The sequence below is a fragment of the Podarcis erhardii genome (genome assembly GCF_964252035.2).
Source record: "Podarcis erhardii genome assembly, chromosome: 14".
Taxonomy (NCBI): Eukaryota; Metazoa; Chordata; class Lepidosauria; order Squamata; family Lacertidae; genus Podarcis; species Podarcis erhardii.
Window position 1 is genome coordinate 11878620 of NC_138503.1, and position 20817 is coordinate 11899436.

The 20817-nt window shown below is 44.8% G+C and overlaps 1 protein-coding gene across 1 annotated transcript in view; it reads right to left on the minus strand.

Moving 5' to 3' along the window:
• SCG3 (secretogranin III) overlaps window positions 1–20817 on the minus strand; it is a 48357-nt gene that overhangs the window by 9374 nt on the left and 18166 nt on the right. Inside the window, exons 9-10 of the mRNA XM_081839105.1 lie at window positions 7590–7667; window positions 5000–5125 (exon numbers count right to left, since the gene is read on the minus strand). Of these exons, the coding sequence (XP_081695231.1) occupies window positions 5000–5125; window positions 7590–7667 (204 nt within the window). The remainder of the gene's footprint in view (window positions 1–4999; window positions 5126–7589; window positions 7668–20817) is intronic.

Sequence of the window (20817 nt, forward strand, 5' to 3'; positions counted from 1 at the left end):
ACCGTGACTTAAATTAGAGCTTAAAATTCTATACTGCCGTGAGTCATTGTGTCTACAGGGCAACCAGGACAAAAGATAACCTAATGTGGTCTCCAGTGGAATATAATAGTTTAATGGATTCTGATCGCTTAACTTTGCTGGAGCTTCACAGATTAAATCTGGTCCCATTTGGTCTGCGTGGCTCATTCCCTCAAGAGCCGGTAATTTGAAGAACAGGTGAATTAAGCGCTAGCAGTGGGATAATATTTTTTTGTTTTGAAGAGCATAGAAAATAAGGCTATGGTGAAGAATGCAACAGCCCAACTCCCTCTGATTTATTATCATGCAAGTCCAGTGAATTCAATAGGGGTTGTGAATTAAATGGGAGTAGAGTTGAACATATGTGGTGAATTAGCTTTAAATAAAGTATGTATTTACCGCTTCAATGTCACCCAGGAGGATCTTTTGGTTTTTATGTCAATTTTCCGCCAGCAGATGTCAAACCTGCTATTCCAGAAATAAAGGCTAATTCCTGGGTTGCTGCTATTAAAATGCATAGCCAATTGGCAGCAGAATATATATAATTAGTCTCAACCTGTAGCAAATCTTATGAAATATGTATGGTATTCTGGTTAACTCTGTCAACTTTGCTTAATTAGGATGTAGACTACATACATGAAATTTGCATTTTTTAAAAATAAATAAATAAATCTATGGTTTCAACAAATTAACAATATTCTGATCCTGGCGTACAAGACAGTCACTCAAATGGAAGAAAGAAAAGCAGGTATTCACAAATCGGGTCCTCCCTTAAAGAGGGCATGTATTGCGGTGAGACCTGGACAACCGACACCCTGTGTTGTGGGTGGGTACGATCGGTCAGCCACAACACCCGATTGGTAGGTCCCTCGAAGCTAGGTGCAATCTGGCCAATGGGACGCAGTCCAAATGGTTCGAGGGACCTATTTATGCCCATGCACGTGACCCAGAGCTTCCTCTTTCGGCGCATGCATTCGGAACACCCGCCCACCTCTCCCTATATTTAGGGCTGTGCGCTTGACCTTGCTATGCCGTCGTGTGTTGTCTGTCATTGAGACAGGGGCATGGCAGGAATTTCCCCCACTTGGCTGATTGGCTGTTGCCATTTGGGTTTCCCCTGCCGTGTAGCAAATCGTCACAACTTGTAAGGTTGCGGATAGGCTCTGGTTCAGGTGATAGGGATGGGATAACGTTCTCGCCATCCTTATGTGAAGGGTAGTCTGTTAACGGAATCCAGGGACTCAATGGTTTGGGGGTTGTGCCCGTGCCTGAGTCCAGGGGGACATTTGGGGGGCGGAGTTAGCCCGTGGCCGGCTTTCCGCTTATCCAGGTGTTCACCCTTGGCTGACCTATGCTGGAACCCTGGGTTAGCGCTACCTGCATGGCAGGGAGCTAGTTGAACCAGAGCCTATGCAACCAATCATTTTCTGTAATCAATAAAGTTGTGGCCTAAATTCTGCCAAAAACCAAACCAAAATTTGAGTCATGTGTGAATTTATTTAGGGGGGGAGGTTTCTGGGTCTGAATACGCAAATGCCTGTCATTTGGTGACTGAAGCTTTGAGGGCAGAGAGTTGCACAGGTCTTCTCAATGGCCACTATGCTTTCCCCAGAATACCCCAGAACCACACTCCACCCAGGGCATTCTGTTATCCCCCCACTCAAATATCCCAGAGTAGACTTCTTCAGCACGAGACCCTCCAGATATTGTTGGCAGAAGCTACTTGCTGGGTGGGGTGGAGAGGTTATGTAAGCTTTGTGGCAGATGAATCGTTTGCTCTTATGGGAGAGCCAGCTGGTGTAGTGGTTAAGAGCAGTGGACTCGTAATCTGGTGAACCGGGTTCGATTCCCTGCTCCTCCACATGCAGCTGCTGGGTGACCTTGGGCTAGTCAAACCTCTCTGAAGTCTCTCAGCCCCACTCACCTCACAGAGTGTTTGTTGTGGGGGAGGAAGGGAAAGGAGATTGTTAGCCACTTTGAGACTTCTTCAGGTAGTGATAAAGCGGGATATCAAATCCAAACTCTTCCAAACTCTTCTTCACCATGACCTCCCTGCCACCTCTAATTCTCTGCAAGCAACAGTGAGTCACTCGCTGCAAAATTTGCATAGCAGTTCTGCACCAAAAGGGAAACTGCTTCTAACTGGTTGACGGCACCTCCCATCGAGCACCAGACTCTTAACCGCAGGGTCGTGGGTTTGAGCCCTAAGTTGGGCCAAAGATTCCTGCATTGCAGGGGGTTGAACCAGATGACCCTCCTGGTCCCTTCCAAGTCTACGATCTATGACGATTGGCTCTGCTAGCTGGGTCTGATGGGAGTTGGAGTCCGACAACATTCGGAGGGCACCAGGTTGGGAACCTAGAATGTCCTAGAATGTCTCCTGGATAAAGTGAGGGAGAGAAATTTTGGCCGCCAGCCACCAACCACCAAGAGGGATGCAACTACTTTTTTGTGGCAAGGGTTTTAAAACTGAGGAGAAAGGGAAACACAACAACAAAGGTCTGTTGCAGGGGTCAGCAACCTTTGTCAGCCGTGGGCCAGTCCACCGTCCCTCAGACCTTGTGGGGGGCCAGACCATATTTTTTTTAAAAAAATGAATGAATTGCTATGCCTCACAAATAACCCAGAGAGGCATTTTAAATAAAAGGACACATTCTACTCATGTAAAAACATGCTGATTCACGGACCATCCATGAGCCAGATTTAGGCGGCGATTGGGCCAGATCCGGCCCCTGAGCCTTAGGTTGCCTACCCCTGGTCTGTTGCAATTATAAGCTGATTATTATTTTTTGCACACACCCCTCCCAAAAGATTGGTCAAAGTGCCCCCCCTCCTGACACCTGCAAATGAAGGAGCATTATTTTTGTATGAGGGCAGAGAATAAATTGTATCATCGTCAAAATTGCAGATCAAACATCACTGCCAAGTTTCTGTTTATCCATTCACTACATACAACTTTGCACAAGTGGTGATGTGGAGAAGGGATGTTGAAAGCCTCCACCTCATCCATCATATGGGCACTTTGTTCTGAGCCATTCAGCGGGCAGCATTATGCATTGGAAATCGACTTGCAGACGTTGGTTTTTTACAGCACCTCTCATGTTACAGACCAATCAATATGCCCGGCCCAGACTATTGAGCTCACTATTGATTTTACGTTCTTAAAAAGGGATAGATGCAATTAGGTGAAAATCTTTAGCTATAGTGGTGCACTGAATGTATTGAATTTAGGTCGCAAAAGTAGCATTCGGAGCCTGAAAGAAAAAATAAAGGACGCTAATTGCTCCGAATTCAGTATATCAACCCCAGTTATACTGTGTTGCTTAGACCAGAGGCTCAGCATTGCTTTCCTGTTTCCTTCTTTTTAGGGCCAAAAGCATTAATCAATCATTTGATGTGATAATTTTACAGCTGATTTATTGCTCATGTTTGTGGGACTCAGCACAGTACTATATGTGAGGCCATTTACTCATTGCAACATTGCTTGGGCACTGACAGCTGCCCAGTCAGACCTGAGAAATGGAAACCACAGGCAAGGGGTCGGAACCAGTCGATACTGCTGTTCTCCAGGAAAGGTCCCACCCTGACATGGAAGACTTTGGGCTCAGATTCAGAGGAGGATCAAAGTGCACAACTGGACCACAAGCTTAACATGAGTCAAAGCTGTGATGCAGCAGCCAAAAAAAGCTCATGCAATTATAGGATGCATCAACAGAAGTATCTTGTACAGATCAAGGGAAGTAATAAAAAAGGTAAAGGGACCCTTGACCATTAGATCCAGTCGTGGCCGACTCTGGGGTTGCGGCGCTCATCTCGCTTTATTGGCCGAGGGAGCCGGCGTACAGCTTCCGGGTCATGTGGCCAGCATGACTAAGCCGCTTCTGGCCAACCAGAGCAAGGCACGGAAACGCCGTTTACCTTCCCGCTGGAGCGGTACCTATTTATCTACTTGCACTTTGTCGTGCTTTCGAACTGCTAGGTTGGCAGGAGCTGGGACTGAGCAACGGGAGCTCACCCCGTCGTGGGGATTCGAACCGCCGACCTTCAGATCAGCAAATCCTAGGCTCTGTGGTTTAATCCACAGCGCCACCTGCATCCACTCTATTCTTCCTTGGTCAGACCCCACCCTCAAGTACCATGTCCAGTTCTGGGTGCCACAATTTAAGAAGGATATTGACAAGCAGAGGAGGGGGACCAAGCTGATAAACGGTCTGGAAAGCAAGCCTTATGAGGAACACTTGAGGGTGTTGAGGATGTCTAAGCCTGGAGAAGAGATGACTGAGAGGTGATATGATAGACATCTTCAAATATCTGAAGGGCTGTGACACGGATGATGGAGCCAGCTTGTCTTCTGCTGGTCCAGAAGGTAGGGCCCAAACTGATGGAGATTCTGACTAAACATTAGCAAGAACTTTCCCTGATGGCAAGAGTTGTTCGACAGTAGAACGGACTCCCTCGGAAGCTGGTGAACTCTTCTTCACTGGAGGTTCTTGAACAGAGTTTGGATGGCCATCTGTCAGGGATTCTTTAGCTGTGACACCTGCATTGCAGGGGGTTAGACTAGATCAGTGTTTCCCAACCTCGGGCTTCCAGCTGTTTTTGAACTACAATTCCCATCATCCCTGACCACTGGTCTTGCTAGCTAGGGATGATGGGAGTTGTAGTCCAAAAACAGCTGGAGGCCCAAGGTTGGGAAACACTGGACTAGATGGCCTCTGGGGGATCCCTTCCAATTCTACAATTATATTCTTTTATGATTCTATTCTGGTAGGGATGTGCCTTGAGGCTCTGCTTCTAGACTTCCCAGAGGCATCTCTTTGGCCACTGTTAAGAGACGAGGATTCAGGGCTTTTTTAATGTACGGTCTTTGGCAACCAGCCACAACAATAATTTCATTACATAAGGTTTTGAAGACACATGCTGGAAAAACCCCGGGGGGCTGGATCTGACAATGGCAGCAGCAAGGACAGGAACTTCTTACCTTTGGGCTCCTCATCGTTTCCTGTGTTTTGTTCTTCGGCTTTTGTCGAATCCTTCAGCGTTTCGTATTCTTTTTCCATCTTCGCTGCTGCGGCTTTTGTGCTGTCAGCCTCTTCAGTGCTCTTGTCTGGGGGTGGGGGGGTTGAAAGCAGAAGGTTTCCCTGTATCATCTCAACCGCATTATTTCCTGAAAGTGCACCAGCTCACCCTTACGCACCGAGTGGAATTGGAAGCGCCGTTTGGCTGACTTCTTTCTGCCAGGAGTACATTAGGGCTGTGTACACACCGTGCATTTAGAATGTAGTCAAAGCACATGGCTAGAGTTCCCAGGTTCTTTGGGGGAAGCCATGCATTTTAAAGGTGCTTTAACTTTATCTTGTGTGCACAGCCCTACTTTACAGAGGACACTCCTCTCTTTAAAGGGCTTTTTCATCCAAGTCTTGTTTAATGATAAAGAAACTACAGAATGGAGAGTGGGGGTTTGAAATTGCCCATCAACACTGAGTAGCTCTCATTCTTAGTAGGCATGGCAGTCACCTGGTTGACCTCCTTCACTTTGGTGAGGCAGATTGTGTTTCTATTTAAACTACATATATTATGTCTAAATGTGTGTCTTTACCTATAAATTTGCAGGAATTATGTCTAAATGTGCACCTCTACCTATAGATTTGCAGGTGCAAATTTGATGCATACCTGTGTCCTCCGATGGCACTGAAGTCTCTACCCTAGTAAAATGTTTATAGCCACTATAAGGCAGGTAGAATAACACTGGCCACACTCTTGAGAGACAGTAGCTCTCCACCAGGTGAGCTCTTAATTTGTTATTATATCTGTACTTCAAGTCCGATTTGGCAAATCTTCCCTAGAAAGACCAATGTTTGATGCAACCTGTCTGAGAAAATTAATGAGCAAATGCCCAGATTTTATTTCATCGGAATTGAGTGAAGATGGTGTCTGCCACCAGAGAAGGACTTTTGGATTGATTTGGCATAAACACCAGCGTGTGAGGACATTCTGCAAACAACAGACTTACCAGCTGCAAAAAAAGGAGAGTCATACAAATTTCACACAGAAGCACATTATTGTTTATTTCAACTCGCCTGTGGAAACAACTCAGAGGCCACGAAAGAAAAGGATAACAACAGGAAGATTTAAAGAAGGAACTATTGGAAACTCAAGGCAGTAGAAACATAAGATGATTGGACCCCACTGAACTTGAAGCATGGGAAGCCCCAACAAAAATTTATGATTTGGCAGAATATTTGGACTATATGATATGTATTTGTATAATTTGGAATACTTAATGTGATTTGATTGGATTGTTAAAATGGAAAATTTAAGAAAAAATATTTTAAAAAAGAGAAAGAGAGAGAAACAGTAGCTCTCGACCATCTCAGACTGATGCTTAGCCAGCAATTCTACCTGAGATCCTGCTCACTGAAGATTGAACCTGGGACTTCTTTGGGGCAGGAGTAACCGGCTGGCACCTATGGACACCTGCCAAGGCCATGCCCCAGCAGAAGACCCTCTGCCAACTCCTGGAGTATCCTGGCCCTGCTGCTCCTGTCTTGCTGATTATGGCTGGATGGGTACTGGCAGGAACAAAGAGGATGATCAACAGCCCCATCTCATCTTGCCTGCTCTGTTAGGCCAACTCTGTGGATTGTGAGCTATGAGAAGGCGGGGCCATTCACAGAAATAAGCTCTTATACCTCTTAAATAGGCATTAAAAAAGTAAAGGTAAAGGGACCCCTGACCATTAGGTCCAGTCGTGGCTGACTCTGGGGTTGTGGCGCACATCTCGCTTTATTGGCCGAGGGAGCCGGCGTACAGCTTCCAGGTCATGTGGCCAGCATGACTAAGCCGCTTCTGGCAAACCAGAGCAGCACACGGAAATGCTGTTCACCTTCCCGCCAGAGTGGTACCTATTTATCTACTTGCACTTTGACGTGCTTTCAAACTGCTAGGTTGGCAGGAGCAGGGACTGAGCAACGGGAGCTCACCCCGTCGCGGGGATTCGAAGCGCCGACCCTCTGATAGGCAAGTCCTAAGCTCTGTAGTTTAACCCACAGCGCCACTCGTGTCCCTAAATAGGCATTACTCCCCCCATAAATAATCCTGGGAACTGTAGCTGTCAAGCGTGCTGGGAATCATACAACTGCGAGTGCGGTTTCCTAACAATTCTCAGCACCCTGATCAAACTACAGTTCCTAGGATTCTTTGGTGGGGAGACATGGCTGTTAAAAGTGACAAAAAACTGCTTTAAATTTATGGTGTGGATGTGTCCAAGATCCACTGGGAGCATCTTACCCGAGGATCTGCCACTGAACCTTCTGCAAGCAGATCATGTGTTCTGTTACTCAGTTATGGGCTTTGAGGAGCGATAGCTCTCAGGTAGAAATCCAACCCAAAGAAGCCAGACTAAGGCAATTGGAAAATTATGGGAATCAAATTACACCAGGGAATAGAGGATTTTCACAACAGAAGGCTTTTACTATTTAAATCGATTGGACAGCTGTGCAATAAGCAGTTGATTATATCTACTGGGAACAAAGCTATAAAAGCGATGCAATATCAGAATAAATGAATACCTGATGGCAGCTTGTTTTTGGTGTTGGGCTTTTCGAGTTTCTTTCTTGTCTGTAGAGCTATCATTGCGTCCAGGTTTTCTAGAAAGTAGAAGCAGAAGATATTTATCCTTGCACATTAGAACGGGCTTATATGAGGCTTGATTTGATGGGTTTGCAAAGTAATGAATTATTCCCTTGCATTGAGGAAAATACAGGTTTTCAGATGTTTAAAAAGCTATTGAGCACAGAGGATGAAAATAGGTAGATGGAAGTCCACAACAATTAAAATACACAAGGAGATTCAATCCATATAGAAAGGTATTACATACAAAAAATGCTACTCTAGGACTGAATCGCATTGAATAGTATCTAACAGAAGACACATATTGAATTATTTTGTTATTGTTATTGTTTTTGTCTTGTCTTTTTTTTTTATTTGCTCCCCCCTTTATCTTTCTATTTAAAGATGTTGAAATGTATTGTTTCTAACTTTTATATTATTTGACTTTTAGAGAAGTTATCAATGTATGTATTTGTTAACTATATTTATTTGCATGTTTGAAGATAAATAATAATAATAATGCTGCTTATAAAATACCAAGAACCAAAAATGAAATCTATTCATAGACATGCCTGCTGCATTCAACAAAAGGCCAGTTTAATATTCTTCCGTTTTAACTGAGGAAGCAGGAAAATGTAGCAGCAGCAATGGCCTGCACTTATGCCCACAGCCAGAGCAGAAATGAAAACGATTTCAGAAGGGGAAATGGGGACTTCTATGACTGTGGGGAACCTTCAGACTCTGGGCCTGTCAGAGGCCTACGAGGCAATTTTTCCAAAACCACACCCACCTGTCAATCAAGTGACATCATTTCAAAGAGTGGGTGATGCCAGCTGATGGACGAGTTTGTGTTCAGTTCTGTGCTGACTGCACACACCAGTTTCCTGCAAAGAGCTGACATGTGCAGCCAGCTCACCAGGATTTAACCCCCTGCTACTCAGTTGATAGGGACGCAGGTGGTGCTGTGGGTTAAACTGCAGAGCCTAGGACTTGCCGATCAGAAGGTCGGCAGTTCAAATCCCCGCGATGGGGTGAGCTCCCGTTGCTCGGTCCCTGCTCCTGCCAACCTAGCAGTTCGAAAGCACATCAAAGTGCAAGTAGATAAATTGGTACCGCTCTGGCGGGAAGGTAAACGGCGTTTCTGTACACTGCTCTGGTTTGCCAGAAGTGGCTTAGTCATGCTGGCCACATGACCCGGAAGCTGTACGCTGGCTCCCTCGGCCAATAAAGCGAGATGAGTGCCGCAACCCCAGAGTCGGCCACGACTGGACCTAATGGTCAGGGGTCCCTTTATCTTTTAATCAGTTGATGAGAGAGGGGTTAAAACAGGATTCAACACAACCCCTTTCCTGATCACAAACAGATTTGCATCAAAACCCCTGCTAAAACAAAGGTCCCCCCTACCATTTTAGCAGTGCCTTGCTGCCTGGAGGTGCTTTGAAGTCCCAGCTTAGGGCTTCAAAGCATCAAATCACCTGATGTCATTGTGATGCCAAGTAATTGACAGGTGCGTGACCCCGCTCACCTGTCAAATTAGCCCTGCAAGGTCAATCCCCATAAGAATTTGGCCCACTAAGGCAAAAAAATCCTCAGCCTTGTTCTATTATAGCACCCTCTGCACTCACTAACTATTGTGCTCCCTTTGTACGCCACCCTGCCAATGAGAACAAGAGAGATCTTTTACCTCTGTGCAATGAGCACAACATGATATGGGGGACAGCAAACCATGGCCTTCAGACATGCTAACAATATTCTTATTCTAAAAATGTTGCCTTCAATTGTGAAAAAAGAGAGTCAGTTTATAGGGGGGGAAATTATATAGCAGGTTAGAAACCTACGTACTCCGCACTTTCTGAAACAATACATGAAAGGAAACAATACATTCAAAGCCAGCCTTTGAAATCTGCAGTTCTGCAAATTTTGCAATCACTTCTCCAGGCACTTTATGTGTGCCTGGGGAAAATGTGGATATACATGGATGTGTTACTGAAAACAACACAGAATATGTATTATATTTGGGAAAGTTGATTTGCAAAGCTGTGAATATTAGGCAGAATTGCATACAAAAATGTATAGATACCAGGCAACATTTACACTGATTGATTTTCATGATGAGTTGTTGTTTTTAATTGCAAACAGATGTGGAAAGGTGGAAACTGAACTGAAGATTGTAAAACCAAGAAACCGAGAGAAGCTCGAATTACACGACCCCTTATTATCACATTTTCAAATTCTGTATCCACAAGGACTAGAAACCAAAGAAGCTTCTACAAGGCCATAAAACAATAGTTTTTGCAAGGTGTTGCCACATTCTCTCTCACTATAGTGCAACCCCAACCTTGTCTGCTTAGAAGGAATTTCTGTTGAGGCCATTTAGGCTTTGTCCCTGGCAGGATCATAGCGTCACTTCCCTAAGTGTGGTGTAGTGGTTAAGAGCGGTAGTCTCATAATCTGGGGAACCGGGTTCGATTCCCCGCTCCTCCACATGCAGCTGCTGGGTGACCTCAGGCCAGTCACACTTCTCTGAAGTCTCTCAGCCCCACTGACCTCACAGAGTGTTTGTTGTGGGGGAGGAAGGGAAAGGAGAATGTTAGCCGCTTTGAGACTCCTTAAAGGGAGTGAAAGGCGGGATATCAAATCCAAACTCTTCTTCTTCTTCTTCTAAAACTGTTTCCCCACAAACAAAATACAGAACAAGATTCTCAAGCACGAAATGATGTCAAGCAAAACTTGCTACCTCAAACAAATGAGAAGGGAAAGGGAAGCAACGCCAGCCGGCCCTGTTTCCAGCCGAGACTCTAAGTGCCCACCAGCTGTGGTCTGAATATGTGTGCACAATATTTGCTTTGAGTTATCCTAATGGGGTGAGTCATTCTGAGAAATGTCATAAGCAAGGCCAGTAGCTTAGCAACTCGGTGTCCTACTTGGGCCTCTAATGAGATCTGATGTCATTGCTAGGCCGGTTGCCTTGGCAACCCTTAAAAAAACCAGAGGAAGGAGTTGAGCTCATCAAGGCGACAACCTTTCACCCATCTGGACACCTATTTCTAATAGGGTTAATGAAAGGGAAACGTTGCCGCAGCTGAACCGCTTTTTAAAAAGCTTCCAACTTAAATAAAACAGCCTGGTTTGTCTTGGAGACAGCTCTGCAGATTTCCAGTGAATCCAGTGTTTTGTGAGCCCCAAAATGGAAAACTCCCAACTAAAGAAGAATGGCAACTTGAACTGACAGAATATGTGCAGCTTGCAGACTTAACATACAGAATAAGAGAACAAAGAGGAACATACGTTTAGAGAAGATTGGAAAATGTTTATTGAATGTATGGGGGGAAATTGTGTACACCTGAAAACATTGGCAGCCTTAAGATAAATTCAACAGCTTAAATAAGTTTTGATGGATGCAGTAATGGAATACTGAATGGTTTAGTTTTTGTAAAATATGAAGGGATTTATGATATGCAAAATGAACCATGGAAAGAGAAGAATGGAAGTCATTGATATGAGAAAATTAATCAGGGTAAGGAACATTTTTGACCCTGTGGGTCAGATCTTTATCTATCCTGCACCCCATGGACCAACTTTGACAAGGGATGAGGTGCACCCACCTGCCATCATCTGACATAATGATGAGTTATTAATTAAGTTGTTGTTGTTGTTATACTTATTACCTGCCTTTCCCCAGACGATCTGAGGACAGGGTACAGCAATACAAAATACAGCACTGAAAATAGTTTACAATCACCACTACAGTAGGTCCTAAAATATATGTATCTCAAGTGTCAAAGACCAGGGTGAAGAGGTTTATCCTTTGTATAAAGGGGAAGCTGTACAATGAAGGTGCCAAACACACCACTGTGGGAAGGGAAGTCTGAAAATTTTTACACATCACTTGGGAAGACAGGTGAACTAATGCCAGTGAACTAGAAGAAGCAAAGGTCATCAGTGTTGAAGCAATTATTCTTCAACATCAACTTCGTTGGACTGGTCATGTTGTGCAGATGCCTGATTATTGTCTCCCAAAGCAACTACTCTATTCCGAACTTATAAAAATGGAAAGCATAATGCTGATGGTCAACAAAAGAGGTTCAAATACTCTCTCAAGGCAAATCTAAAAAAATGTAGTGTAAACACCGACAACTGAGAAACACTGGCCTGCGAGTGCTCCAATTGGAGAACAGCCTTTACCAAAGGTGTCATGGGTTTTGAAGACGCTTGAACTCAGGACGCAAGGGAGAAACATGCTAAGAGGAAGAAGGCACACTTGGCAAATCCACACTGTGATCAACTCCTGCCCAGAAACCAATGTCCCCACTGTGGAAGGACGTGTGGATCCAGAATTGGCCTCCACAGTCACTTACGGACTCACTTTTAAAACTGTGTTCATGGAAGACAATCTTACTTGGCTACGAGGGATTGTCAAAGAAGAAGACAATGAAGGTGCCAAACACACCTCTATGGGAAGGGAAGCCCACAACTTAGGGGTTGCCAGAGAATTCCTTCTTCTGGGTCACCCCCCCCCCAAACGTCTGAGGGTGGTGGAACTGCCAAGAGCAGACGTGGGCAAACTAAGGCCCAGGGGCTGGATGCAGCCTAATCGCCTTCTCAGTCTGGCCGGCAGATGGTCCGGGAATGAGTGTGTTTTTACATGAGTAGAATGTGTGCTTTTATTTAAAACGCACCTCTGGGTTATTTGTGGGGCATAGGAATTCATTAATTTTTTCCCTTCAAAATATAGTCCTGAGGTCCGAGGGACAGTGGACCATCCCACAGCTGGAAAAAGTTGCTGACCCCTGGCCAAGAGGGCCTTCTGGCTGATCTTAACATCTGACAGGGGAAGGGGAAAACTTTCAGGTTTGTCATTTGTCATTAAGTCATTTGTCCAGACAGTGAGCTGCAAAGCAGATCTTTTGCTTTATACTGCCCTTGCTCCTCTCCATACATTTCCAGAGCTCTCCTTGCATTTCCCGAAAAGGCAGATATTCTTTGCAAAATCAACGTATGCCTGAGAGGCACTTTGTCAGCGCACACTTGTTCACTTGTCCGTATATCTTGGAAGCAATACGCATCAAAGCTTCTGTGGCATTCAGTCATTCTTCGGAGAAAAGACCTGGCATTTCCCACCCACTCCCCCTATGGAAATGTTTTTGCACTAGAACACAAATATTTAAATATTTGTGACAAAGATCTTCGTCACCATCATCATAGCACAGTCTGTATGGGATTGGCTTATATATTGTGTTTAGAGCAGCAATTTTAAGGAGAAATGTCTGTGGGAATGCTAAGTTATATTCTTCAGTGGAGCAAGTATTTTTTTTGGGGGGGGGGGAGAATGTTAAAAATAAATTGTTAAAAAATGTTAAAGAATGTTAATTTTTTTTTTTTTACTATTTCCCCCCTAACAGTATAATGTTTGTTTTTATGTACGTTGCTTTGTAATGGCTTTACCTACAGAAATAAATAATAACCTATTTAAATGCAATTTCCCTTAAGCTACACACTTTTTGCAAAGCAATTTCCCCTTTTCGGTAATACCTTGTAAGTCGAACAGAATCTGTTCCCGATGTCTGTTTGACTTCCAAAAAGTGGCTTCTGATTGGCTCCTGCATCCAATCAGAAGCCGCGGAAGTCCTGTCAGACGTTTTGGCTTCCAAAAGAACGTTAAAAAACCAGAACACTCGCTTCTGGTTTTCGATCATTTAGGAGCTGAAATGTTCGACTCCCAAGGCGTTCAGGAGCTGAGGTATAACTGTATATGTATTTATATGCACACTTTACCCCAGTAAACACATTTTTTTGACAATGCATTACAAAATTCAGAGAACTCTGAGAATTTCAAATTATGGCTATATTTCGGTTTATGTCTTGTTTCATAAAATTTGCTATGTTTGCCTTCCAATGCAAAAAGAAGAGAATCCCTCACATCCTTAGCTGGAAGCACATGTGACAGCTGGTAATCGCTTATGACCGCTGATCTTCTCAGTGATAAAGTCAGCGAATACAGAAATTCTTGCTCACATGAATTCACGATTTAGCTGTTTGGAGAAAACAGCTCCATGCCTCGCCATATGCTATACATCCTTGACTCCTCTGCAGAAGATGGGGCTTGCCCATCTTGGCAAAGTAGAGGAAAAAATGGGGGGAGGCGAAGCATATGGTGACATCTGGACATGTCCACAACTACTCAAAACAATTATCAGTTGCAAGTTGGCCAGGGGATTGCTGAGTCATGGGCGAAGGAGGAAGGTGTGATTCTGGTGACTAAGGAAGGCAGTGCGACAGCCAGTGGCTCAGAGAAGTAGGGGGAGTTGGGATGCAGATAGAGACATGGTAGAGTCATAGAATTGTTGAGTTGGAAGGGACTCCAGGGGTCCTCTAGTCCAACCCCTGGCAGTGCAGGAAACTCAGCTAAAGCATCCATGACAGATGGCCACCCAACCTCTGCTTAAAAAACTCCTAGAGGGTTACCACCTCTAGAGGGAGACCGTTCCACTTATTACTTGCTTTTTCTCTACACTAAGAAGCCTCAAATGCCTCACTCTTTCCTCGTAGAAAACACTACATTATGTCAACCAGATCACCTCACTCTTTATGCTGTTGACACCCTCGACAGACTCTGAAAGCTTCATGAGACGAGACTTGTCCTTGCAGAAGCCATGCTGGCTCTGCTTCAGCAAGGCTTGTTCTTCTACATGCTTGGTTATTTTATCTTTAATGGTACTTCCTGTTAGAATTCCTGCTCCATGATTGCACATGGGATTTTTGTCTATCACATGACGGTGTATGTTCTGACTCCACAGAGTGGGACGTGACAGACAGGATGTTTGTGTTACTGTGTTCCGTGAAGTGGGACTATTGTCCTTTGTTCTTTCTCTTTGCTGTCTGATGCTTGAGAGAGAGGGAGCCATGTTGTAGTGCTCCATGTGTGTTTATATGTAAATAAAGTAAGGTAAAGGTAAAGGGACCCCTGACCATTAGGTCCAATCATGACCAACTCTGGGGTTGCGGCCCTCATCTCACTTTATTGACCGAGGGAGCCAGCGTACAACTTCCGGGTCATGTGGCCAGCATAACTAAGCTGCTTCTGGCAAACCAGAGCAGCGCACGGAAACGCCGTTTACCATCCCGCCGGAGCAGTACCTATTTATCTACTTGCACTTTGACATGCTTTTGAACTGCTAGGTGGACAGGAGCAGGGACCGAGCAACGGGAGCTCACCCTGTCGCGGGGATTCAAACCGCCGACCTTCTGATCGGCAAGTCCTAGGCTCTGAGGTTTAACCCACAGCGCCACTCGTAGATTAGCCAAAATGCTGAGTTGCTGAGGTCTGTCACACAAGCTGCCAAGACTCTGCGGATCCCTAAGTGTACCGATGTCTGTTGGCATCGGTCGCTGTGATGTTCGGGCTGAAGAAAGCTTTTGAAGCTCCCGAACGCTCGACCAGGAGGGAGGGAACATGCCAGTCGGCCATGTTTCTCTGCCAGGGTCCTACTCAAGCTCCTGACACTTCCCACAAGTTTTTCCCACTGTCGAACATCTTTTATTGTCAGAAAGTTCTTCCTGATGTTTAGTCGGAATCTCCATTCTTGTCATTTGAAGCCATTGGTTTGAGCCCTACCGTCTGGAGCAGGGGAAAACAAGCTTGCTCCATCCTCAAAGTGACAGCCCTTTAGATACTTGAAGATGGATATCATATCTCCTATAAGGGAATGTGGCTTCAACAACGAAGTGTCTCCAAGGCTCAAAACAGGAGCCATTGGGTATAGGGCCTGGGAGTGATCTACCATGGATAGTGAATGCCCTATCCTCAGAATCATCTTCTGCTGCAGAAGCAAACAGGGTGTGCAGCATGCAGTGCTATCACCCGTCATTGCTGCAGAAAAGCTTAATAGAGAGCCAGTGTGGTGTAGTGGTTAAGAGCAATAGACTCGTAATCTGGTGAACCGGGTTCGCTCCTCCACATGGAGCTGCTGGGTGACCTTGGGCCAGTCACACTTCTCTGAAGTCTCTAAGCCCCACTTACCTCACAGAGTGTTTGATGTGGGGGAGAAAGGGAAAGGAGAATGTTAGCTGCTTTGAGACTCCTTCGGGTAGTGATAAAGCGGGATATCAAATCCAAACTTTTTTAAAATAATAAACATCATAGTAAAATTTACCTTCAATATACACATGCTCAAAGCATTTCACAAATGCAACATCCTTACAACTGCTGTGTGAGCAGGGGTCAGTTGGGGGAGGGCTAAAACTGAGAGACTGTGGCCCAAAGCACACAACGTACTCAGAACACAGGTTATGGTCTGGATTGTGGAGATTTCCCAATATATAGCACATGGCCTTAACCCACGCCCCTGTTTTTATCCACACCTAGTTTGCTGCCTGCACTGGTATTCTTAAAAAATAACAGCAACCCCAGAACATGGTTGGCTTGACTTTCTCCTTGTCGCTAAATAAGTTAGTAGACACCCGTTGAATGAAACTGGATTCCCACTTGGAAGGCTGCTGACGGATTGGGCAACAGAGAAACAGAACCTTATAGAAAGCACAGACTGTGATGGGCAGCCATGACATCTTATAAATTTGTGCACACACAAGGCTGATGTGCCTGCTTTTGTTTCCCCCCATTATTTTTTTTATTGATTTTCCACATTTATAACAAATATAACCTATAAAAGACACAAAGCGACACACATTACAATACTAAAAGAAAAATCAAATCAAAATAAAAACACTTATTACTTCTAAAACCCAAATTAACTTTCATTGTTATCTGACTTCCTCAAATCTTCCCCTAACTGAATTTCATTGTGACACCTTTGTAACAGTTCTCCAAGATCTTCTTTCTAATACCATTAACTCCTTCAATTAATTACTTTCATCTCTTTTCTTATTGGCTTACATCCATATTACTATACAACATCCTTATTCTAATCCTAGGCCTATTTGATATTGATGTTCCTGCTTTCGCACATGGATGCTAGTACTTAAGAGAACATGGCTCAGGGGGACAGAATGTGATTCTGGAACTAAAAGGTCAGCATAGGTTTCAGATTCAGAAGAATACAACTGCATATATAGCCTCAGTGAGCCTTGGATTTGGAGGCTAAATCCTGCACAGCTCCCAGTGAGACCTAATTCATCCCCTGAATGATGCTTGAAGACTGTTCTCCCTGGAGAGAGATCTTGCAAGGATGACATAATGCTGGGCCTTCAAATCCCAGACCAGCTGCTACCGAGATGTGCTTTTAAACACAACTGTCTCTGCAGATTGTCAAGCAAGGAGCTCGAGAAGCATGTGATATGCTCTACTAAATGATTTATTGCCTTTAATGCATAATTCAGCTTCGTAGCTTCAGCCTAAAAGTGGAGAGGGGGTGTTTTAATGCACCTGTTCTAAAACCAGATAGCCTTGTTTAACTTCATAGATATTGCTGGTTGCTGCTGAGCTATGGTTGTTGTTTACAGCAGATTCCTTACATATAATCTCATAAGAGGTAAAAGGGGTGGTACCTATGTTGATTTGCCCTTGTCCCTAGTCAATAAAAAGTGAAGGGTGATACTCTGAACCCCTTGCAGGAGGCAGCAGCAAAGATCCATGCTGATTACAAAGTTGTCCCTGAAAGAGAAGAGCTTGACAAAGTCAGAAATGGATTGCATTGTCTCTGACATGTCTGTCTGTCTGTCAACAGAGAATCAAGATGAAGGTACTGATTCTCATCAGGTTGACCCTTAACCGAATGGGGCATCTTGTCAACTTCTAGTGCCCCCAATAATTCTAAGCCCCGAGAATCTAGTTTGCTTTGGAAATACCCAGATCAAACCTACAGACGTACTGGGTCATTGCCCATGATTGGAATGTGACTTGATGTCGACAGCCTTGTCTACTGTTTATTGGCCTCATGTGAATAGCTGGAATGTATCATGAATGATCTTCATTATGCATGCAAAACATTCTTCCACCAGATCCTTGGCTTATTGACATCTGATGCCCTTTTAAATGTGTTGTGGGAGGGGGGATTATTGGTTTGCAGTTGTTCTTATTTTTATTATGTATTTTGTGTTGTGAACTGCCCTGGGATTTATGGAAGAAGGCGGTGTACAAATTTTAATAATAATAATAGAAATAAGGAAAGGACTGTAGCTTAGTGGTAGAGCATCTGCTTTGCATGAAGAAGGTCCTAAGTTTGATTCCTGGCATCTTCAGTTAGGACTAGGAGAGATGTCTTCCTGAAGCCCTGGAAAGCTGCTCTCAGTCATTGTTTGCTAATCCTGATCTTTGGTAGAGCCATAAGCAGCTGCCACCTCTAGTGACCTCCATCACTGCTTATCCCAAGTGATTCCCAGCACTGAGGTCATTGCCTTTCCTGACAGATTCCTCACTTTTCAGGACTCCTGGCCTAGTTCTCTCAACCTCCAACTGGGGAAAATGGCCCACTACAGCCACCTTAAAGGTAAAGGGACCCCTGACCGTTAGGTCCAGTCGTGGCCGACTCTGGGTTTGCGGCGCTCATTTCGCTTTATTGGCTGAGGGAGCTGGCGTACAGCTTCTGGGTCATGTGGTCAGCATGACTAAGCTGCTTCTGGCGAACCAGAGCAGCACATGGAAACGCCGTTTACCTTCCCACCGGAGCAGTACCTATTTACCTACTTGCACTTTGATGTGCTTTCGAACGGCTAGGTTGGCAGGAGCAGGGACCGAGCAACAGAAGCTCACCCCGTCACGGGGATTCGAACCCCCGATCTTCTGATAAACAAGTCCTAGGCTCTGTGGTTTAACCCAGAGCGCCACCCATATCCCTACAGCCACCTTAGTACAGCAGAAAAGGGAAGTGATCTCAGAGTTGCATCACCCTCTATGGTATTTTCCAGTATCAAAAAATGCAGATACGAGTGATTCCCCTGCCTGTTAATCCTGCTCCAATATGGATTTTGGCAAATAATCCACTTTTTGTGATTTACTTTTCAAGCCAGTGCTTCTTCAACATTATTCTCTAGGTATTGTGTGGGGCTTCCCTTTACCCCCACAGCAACAGTTCTCTGCCCTGCAGTCCATGCTCCCAAGGAAAAACACACATCAGACCTTTTCACAAATCACAGCAGCTCTGGCAACAAAGCACTTTGCTCCCCTCCGCCCTGCTATGCCAAGCTCATATTCTCATGGTTTCTTAAGCCTCTTGAGAAGAATATCAGATCAGCGTTTTGAAGGTAAAAAATAGAGTCACTTTTCAACTGCGCTGCTAAAAATAGCCCAGCGGTGAAACAACTTGAAGCATTTGAGAGAGTGTTTTCCTTCCACCACAGTTGACTGCTTCGATAGCAAACAACAGTGCCCTGAGCATCACAAACTAGCAGAGCAGAGCCACAGCTGTGGCTAGGTTTTTCTTGGGGCTGGCTCACACATGCATGTTCATCATGTGCGGTTTGGGGATACTCCTGGAGGCACAGGTGTCCTTGGTGCTAAGAGAGCCTTTTACCAGTTCCGGTTGCTAAGGCAGCTACGTCCATTCCTGGATGGAGATAGCTGACCACACTTCTCTCCATGCACTGGTAGCCTCATGGGTTTGATTGCTGCAATGTGCTCTTTGTGGGGCTACCCTTGAGGTTGGTCTGGAGCACAGGTAGGCAACCTAAGGCCCATGGGCCAGATCCAGCCCAATCGCCTTCTAATTCCGGCCCTCGGATGGTCCGGGAACCAGTGTGTTTTTACATGAGTAGAATGTGTCCTTTTATTTAAAATGTATCTCTGGGTTATTTGTGGGGCATAGGAATTCATTCATATATATATTTTTTTCAAAATATAGTCCGGCCCACCACATGGTCTGAGGGATTGGTGGACCAGCCCATGGCTGAAAAAGGTTGCTGACCCCTGGTCTGGAGGCTTGTGTCTGGTTGCATGTTGGGACAAACTACCACCAGCATCACTTGTGGGATTTGCTCTGGCTGCCAATTTGTTACTGGGAGAGAGAGCTTCTTTTGCAAGTTCCCAAGATATCAGAAGTCCACTCCACACTCAGAGCAGGACTTTTGACATTGATATACCTGTTCTGTGGAATAGCATTCTTGTCAAGACATTTTAATTTCAACAAACTTTCCCAGCTGGGTGACGTGTTCTCTGCCATGTGTGTCTATATTATATTGTATTTTCTGCTGCTGTTCTGTTTTCTTTGCTGTTATTTGTGTTGTTTTTAACCTTTCTCTTGTGCATTGCCTTGGGAAACTTGTGTGGAATGCAATTTATAAAAGGAATCATGATAATCACCAGACTACAGTGGTACCTCGTGTTAAGTACTTAATTTGTTCCGGAGGTCCATTCTTAACCTGAAACTGTTCTTAACCTGAAGCACCACTTTAGCTAATGGGGCCTCCCGCTGTTGCCGCCGCACCGCCAAAGCACGATTTCTGTTCTTATCCTGAAGCAAAGTTCTTAACCTGAAGCACTATTTCTGGGTTAGCGGAGTCTGTAACCCGAAGCGTATGTAACCTGAAGCGTATGTAACCTACTGACCACTGTACTCTAACAGTTAGGAATGACTTGTATATGTGAACGGAATACTGCAGGTCAAGCAACAGATAGAACTCTCACACAGCCTTCAACATAGTACTGCTCAATGGACTTGGTTCACACATTCCACCACCAGTCATCTAGTTCACAGTAACTTGGGCTGAGCCAAAATGGCGCATGCACATTCTGAAAACTTTGCTCCTGCAAAACGCACACCTTCCCCTTTCACTGATAGTTTAGGAGGCCTGCGAAAGACTGGGGGAGATGTTTGTGTACTTCAAGCGAGAGCACAAAACATGGCCATCACTCTGATTTGGCTTCATGATGGCCAAATTGATTGGCCACATGCTGCTGGCTGTGTGATCCCTGATTGGTTGGATCTTACTGTAGCCCAAGAGGTGACATACACTGTCAAAGCAGCTGAACGGCTAAGAAAGGCAGGGAACCGGAATGGTACAAAAAGATGAGGTTTAGTCTGAATCCCATCCATGTCTGCTCAGAATCAACTCCTGTTGATTTCAAGGAAAGTTACTCCCACGAGACTGCGGTCTAAACCCTTGCTATTTTTTTTACCATTTGGAGGAAGCCATCTAACATCACGTCATGCTACTGTTTCTCCCTGATGCAGCATGCGTCAGGGTATCTGTTCAGATACAGTGGTGCCTCGCAACACGAAATTAATCCGTTCCGTG